Source organism: Oncorhynchus gorbuscha, linkage group LG01 (assembly GCF_021184085.1).
Source record: "Oncorhynchus gorbuscha isolate QuinsamMale2020 ecotype Even-year linkage group LG01, OgorEven_v1.0, whole genome shotgun sequence".
Taxonomy (NCBI): domain Eukaryota; kingdom Metazoa; phylum Chordata; class Actinopteri; order Salmoniformes; family Salmonidae; genus Oncorhynchus; species Oncorhynchus gorbuscha.
This window is the reverse complement of record NC_060173.1, coordinates 2,764,063-2,770,372: the sequence shown is the minus strand read 5'-3', so window position 1 is coordinate 2,770,372 and position 6,310 is coordinate 2,764,063. Positions and strand designations below refer to the sequence as shown.

Sequence of the window (6,310 nt, the reverse complement as noted above, 5' to 3'; positions counted from 1 at the left end):
TTCATGCTTCGTCATCAGTTTAATAGGTTTGCATTATGTCTATGATAGTGTAGGTAGAGAGAAAGGACATGCAGTTCATGAAAGTAGCCTATATGATAATGAGACAGACCCTATTGGTTCCCTTTAGATAAAACTATTGAATATTCCATGCAGGTAAATAAGAACACTTCAAAAGACTTCATTCGTCAAGGCCTAATCTAAGTGGTTCTTCTTGTCACACTCAGAGTCATGGCAGCCACACTTATCAATGTAAATGTAGGACTGCATGATCTTCTTCCCACCAGGGCAGACCATCTCCACCTTCCTCTCACTGGTAGACATCTCTTGACAGCAGGAGCAGGAGTGCATCAGGGTGTTTTTCTCTGCAGAGTACCTAGCAAACAGGACACACAAACAACACTGTTAGAAACAGTACCACATTTATTCTGCTATAGGTCAACTCCCATTGAATTCTCACCCTTCAATCCAATTCCCCCCGTACACATTTCTGCAAAACCCAAATGCATGTTGCGTTTGTTTCTGTGTGCTTTTTGGCGTGTGTTTGTGTTCTTATTTAGAGTTTGTACTCACATAGAAGATGTTCCACAGGATCCCCCGCAGGCTGAGATTTCCACCGGCACAGAGGACCTGCAGTTATTCACCTCAAGGTAGGTGGTGGTGTTCTTCACATCACAGTGACTGATTAAAGTGCCTGTGGAGGTAGACAGAGTTAAGGAGGACATTTTAAAGTGATGAGTTTCCCCCTTCCTATGTAAAGATGGACTAAAGATGAGCAACTTGAAACAGTACATCACATCTGAATTCACTTTCATCTACAGTAACTCAACGTTGATTTATTGCGTCATAAGAGGTCAGGCTCATAAGAGGTTATGTTCATAAGAGGATTTATATTCATAAGAGGTTATATTCAAAAGAGGTTATATTCAAAAGAGGTTATTTTCATAAGAGGTTAAGTTCATAAGTGGTCAGGTTCATAAGAGGTTATGTTCATAAGTGGTCAGGCTCATAAGAGGTTATGTTCATAAGAGGTTATGTTCATAAGAGGTTATGTTCATAAGTGGTCAGGTTCATAAGAGGTTAGGTTCATAAAAGGTTATGTTCATAAGAGGTTAGGTTCATAAGTGGTCAGGTTCATAAGTGGTCAGGTTCATAAGAGTTCAGGTTCACATGTTTGACTCGTAGATCTGACATATAAACGAAAAATAGAACACAAATCATGAATATTTAGAAATGAATCATTATATTGTTTTAACTTACAGGTTGTGCAACATCCATTTGCATCAGTTTTCTCAGTTCCCTGTGAAAAAAGAATAGTGTACAGCTCAATTTGGATATGACTAGTTACAGTCTAATGAGCTAGAGAACACAGTATAGATGTTATAATGGAAAACTATGATCATCTATGAATATGTTACTCAGGTGTAAATTCAATTTAACCTCCAAGTTACTATCAAATGAAGCAAGCAGTATATTTAGGAATAGTTACTTTACTTCAAACAAACACATTCAACCAGTTTCCTCATCTACTTACAGGGACACAGTCCTCTGGACGGAACACTGGGCATTTAAATTTGGATTCCACAACGATGAGCTGGTTGTTTGTCTTCGTGCATTCATACTTCACACAGCGGTCACTAGGGGGCGACCAAAACTCCCCAAGCTGTCAAGTAGCAAGAAAATAAATGTTGGTAATTTAATACTGTACGTTATAAAAACTGAAATGAATAAGAGTTGATCAATTATTTATAAACTTTTGAGAAATATCTACATCATTATTTGAAAATGTAAACAAACATTACATTCTTAAGCATTTACACCTTTAACATGTGTGGTCCTTCTGTAGCTCAGTTGGTAGAGCATGGCGCTTGTAACGCCAGGGTAGTGGGTTCGATCCCCGGGACCACCCATACGTAGAATGTATGCACACATGACTGTAAGTCGCTTTGGATAAAAGCGTCTGCTAAATGGCATATATTATTATTATATTATTATGTATGAGGATTTCTAAGCAATTATATGTTCTCATTATTGATGTCATTCGTCCCTTTGACATTTCACAAAGATATCTGATATTAAAAATCATCTAATTTGGGTGCATTATCTCATCAATGTCACCTGAATGATGTGAGACGTGGTATCTGGGAGACCGACAACACAGTCCTTCTGTACACACGTTCCACAACATTTCTCAGGTACGACTTCATACTCATAACCCTGGAGGAGAATCAACATGGTGACATCATTAGGGGATTTCTTTCCTATAAACCTGGAATATTATACTGTATAGCCAACCATGTAAAATGGTTCACTTCTGTTAAACCGAGTTCGCAAATTATCCCGAGTACAGTACCGTTGGGCAGGTGGTGTAACAGTTGATTTGGGCACACTCAACAACATATAGCTTGGAGACTGGATCCTTTTTAGGACCGCACTTGCACTCCTCACAGGTGCCGTTGGGAACATTTTCACCAAGCTGGAGAATGAGAGTTAGTGTCATGCACTGAAGCAACAATTCAGCCTGGGGCCACAGTGGCTCTCAGGATTACTTAAAGGGGCAATCTATAATTGGAACATCAATATTTAGGTTTATTTTATACAAAATGTACAAATGATTTATTGTCATACGGCTCTGAGTGATATCAAAGAAGTGTCACTTCTCACCGTGTATTCAGTATTGTTGTGGACACAAACAGGTTTGGGAACTGAAAGAACACACAATAAAAGGGTCAGACAATGGTTGAGACATAACAGTTGTTGAACGGTTAAGTTAGTCACAATTCCTGCACCATGTTACCATCATGACACCTGCACCATGTTACCATCATGACACCTGCTCCATGTTACCATCATGACACCTGCACCATGTTACCATCATGACACCTGCACCATGTTACCATCATGACACCTGCACCATGTTACCATCATGACACCTGCACCATGTTACCATCATGACACCTGCACCATGTTACCATCATGACACCTGCACCATGTTACCATCATGACACCTGCACCATGTTACCATCATGTCAGTTGCACCATGTTACCATCATGACACCTGCACCATGTTCATGATAATGACACCTGCACCATTTACCATCCTGGGCACCTAATGTTACCATTAGCTGCACCAGGTTGAAGCACCATTAAAGACACCTAATGTTACCATGATACACCTGTTTGTTACCATCAGTGAGTTACGACACCTGCCTTTCCATCATTCACCTGGAATAGAAATCATGAAGTCACTGTTTTATCACTTGTTCAAAGTTTTTAAATTCATCCTGGTGAATGATGGTCCACTGACATGGTCCAATGACATGGTCCAATGACAGGGTCCAATGACAGGGTCCAATGACATGGTCCAATAACATGGTCCAATGACATGGTTCAATGACAGGGTCCAATGACAGGGTCCAATGACAGGGTCCAATGACATGGTCCAATAACATGGTCCAATGACATGGTCCACTGACATGGTCCAATGACATGGTTCAATGACAGGGTCCAATGACAGGGTCCAATGACAGGGTCCAATGACATGGTCCAATAACATGGTCCAATGACATGGTCCAATGACAGGGTCCAATAACAGGGTCCAATAACAGGGTCCAATGACATGGTCCAATAACATGGTCCACTGACATGGTCCAATGACATGGTTCAATGACAGGGTCCAATGACAGGGTCCAATGACAGGGTCCAATGACATGGTCCAATAACATGGTCCAATGACATGGTCCAATGACAGGGTCCAATAACAGGGTCCAATGACATGGTCCAATAACATGGTCCAATAACATGGTTCAATGACAGGGTCCAATGACAGGGTCCAATGACAGGGTCCAATGACATGGTCCAATAACATGGTCCAATGACATGGTCCAATGACAGGGTCCAATAACAGGGTCCAATAACAGGGTCCAATGACATGGTCCAATAACATGGTCCACTGACATGGTCCAATGACATGGTTCAATGACAGGGTCCAATGACAGGGTCCAATGACAGGGTCCAATGACATGGTCCAATAACATGGTCCAATGACATGGTCCAATGACAGGGTCCAATGACAGGGTCCAATGACAGGGTCCAATGACATGGTCCAATAACATGGTCCAATGACATGGTCCAATGACAGGGTCCAATAACAGGGTCCAATAACAGGGTCCATTGATAGGGTCCATTAACATGGTCTTCTATGAGTTTTCTTTGTTGTTACTTTTAAGGTTGGAATCAACATGCAGAACCTCCAGCGGAAAGAGAGGTAAGAAACCATTGGTCCTCCAGCTCAGGGACAAGAGATACTAATCACAGTCCCGTGATTATGTCAAAGAGTTATGGCACATTTATGAACCCTTTATAAAGCACGTTATAGATGCTTTGTAACACATTTATGTAGTGCTTATGAAGGCTTTATGAAGTAGCTAGAATGAAGAGCTGTTTGGTGCTAACATTCCACTCCTTGTCATATGCCAAACATTTAGCACAAGCAGACTTGTACCCGAGTTACCTGGTAGCACGTTAAGGTGCCTCTCTATCCTGTCTCTACTCACCACATGTATTTTTCTGACAGCAGTCCACCGTCTCGTTGACCAACACCTCACCGTACTTCTTACAGGTAACAATTTCTTGGGGCGGACATTTCACTGGTTCACACTGGACACTCATTGTGTCAGCATTACACGTGCACTTCTGGCAGTTACTGTACCAAGTCTCACCAAACTGTTGGGACAAAAAGTAAACACTGTTAGCAGAGACTTCAAATTTATTAAGACGAGGACTGGCCACCCACCCGTCAGAGCTTGGTTCCTCTCTTGGTTTATTCCTAGGTTTCTGCCTTCTAGGGAGTTTTTCCTAGCCACTGTCTTTCTGCCTCTGCATTGCTTGCTCTTTGAGTTTTAGGCTGGGTATGTGTAAAGGCTTTGTTGCTGCTGCTGATGAAAAAAGGGCTTTATCAAATACATTTGATTGATTGATAATAACATTAGGGCTCCAGCCTCTTCAGGGCTGGACAACTTACAATCCCCAATGAAACTAGTAAACTGATTAAAATAATGGGGGTTCTTTACAGAACCTTTTTGTGGGCCATCATGTGAAGTGAGCAGTTGAACCATTTCTTCTGACAGATTCATTGTGGTATACATCCACATTATTACCTGTTTGGGTTTTCCATCAGGTCCTGTGCATCCTTGAAGGGAAAATAAGATGTTAGGTCATAAATGGTGGTACTTTGAGACACAATTAAACAATGTATTCCTCAAACTGACACATCCTTACCACAGTCACGAACACAGGTGTCAGAGAATGTGTTGAACAAGATGGTACCCTCAGGGCAGAAACAGCCCTCCATGAATGAGTCACATACAACGTCACGGCTCATTTGTGCTCCTTGACATGGATGCACATATTTGTCATTGTATCTAAGACAAGAAAAAACATTTTTTTACAGACTAGAAACCTTGGTATAGAATGGAAACCTTTAAGAATGCATGTCCATTAGGTAGAGGTATAAGATAATGAGATGGGAATGATGAGACAAGATGGGAATGAAATGGGAATGAGAATGAGATGGAAATTAGATGAGAATGAGATGAGATTGGAATGAGATGAGATGGGAATGAGATGAGAATGGGAATGAGATGGGAATGAAATGTGTTGGCAATGACAGGAGATGGGAATTAGGATGTAATGAGAATCAGATGAGATGAGAATGAGATGAGAATGAGATGAGAATGAGAGGAGATGAGAATGAGATGAGAATCAGATGAGATGAGAATGAGATGAGAATGAGAATGAGAATGAGAATGAGATGAGAATGAGATGAGAATGAGATGAGAATGAGATTGAAATGAGTTGAGAATGAAATGAGAATGAGATAAGATGGGAATGAGTTGAGAATGAAATGAGAATGAGATGAGAATGAAATGAGATGGGAATGAGATGGGAATGAGATTGAAATGAGTTGAGAGTGAGATGGGAATGAGATGAGATGGTCATGAGATGAGAACAAGATGGGAATGAGATGGGAATGAAATGGGAATGAGATAAGATGGGAATGAGATGAGATGGAATGAGATGGGAATGAGAATGTAATGAGTATCAGATTAGATGGGAATGAGATGAGATTGAGAATGAGATGAGATGGGAATGAGATGGATACCTTGAATTGCATGTTGGCTGGATAGTAGAGCCACATGCCTTATACACTTTGGTCTTAGGGCATGTCAGATCTATATCATGGTCAAGATGGAATGAAAGACAAAACAGCATGTACACAATTTGTAAATGCAGGTTGTCAAAATACAAATAA

At 40.9% G+C, this 6,310-nt stretch overlaps 1 protein-coding gene across 1 annotated transcript in view; it reads right to left on the bottom strand.

The window, feature by feature from the left end:
* LOC124038204 (mucin-5AC-like) overlaps nt 1-6,310 on the bottom strand; it is a 65,835-nt gene continuing 59,525 nt past the window's right edge. Inside the window, 11 exon segments of the mRNA XM_046353811.1 lie at nt 1-373; nt 571-691; nt 1,258-1,297; nt 1,532-1,660; nt 2,116-2,214; nt 2,351-2,473; nt 2,662-2,702; nt 4,554-4,722; nt 5,157-5,188; nt 5,278-5,420; nt 6,161-6,230. Of these exon segments, the coding sequence (XP_046209767.1) occupies nt 193-373; nt 571-691; nt 1,258-1,297; nt 1,532-1,660; nt 2,116-2,214; nt 2,351-2,473; nt 2,662-2,702; nt 4,554-4,722; nt 5,157-5,188; nt 5,278-5,420; nt 6,161-6,230 (1,148 nt within the window). The 3' untranslated portion in view covers nt 1-192.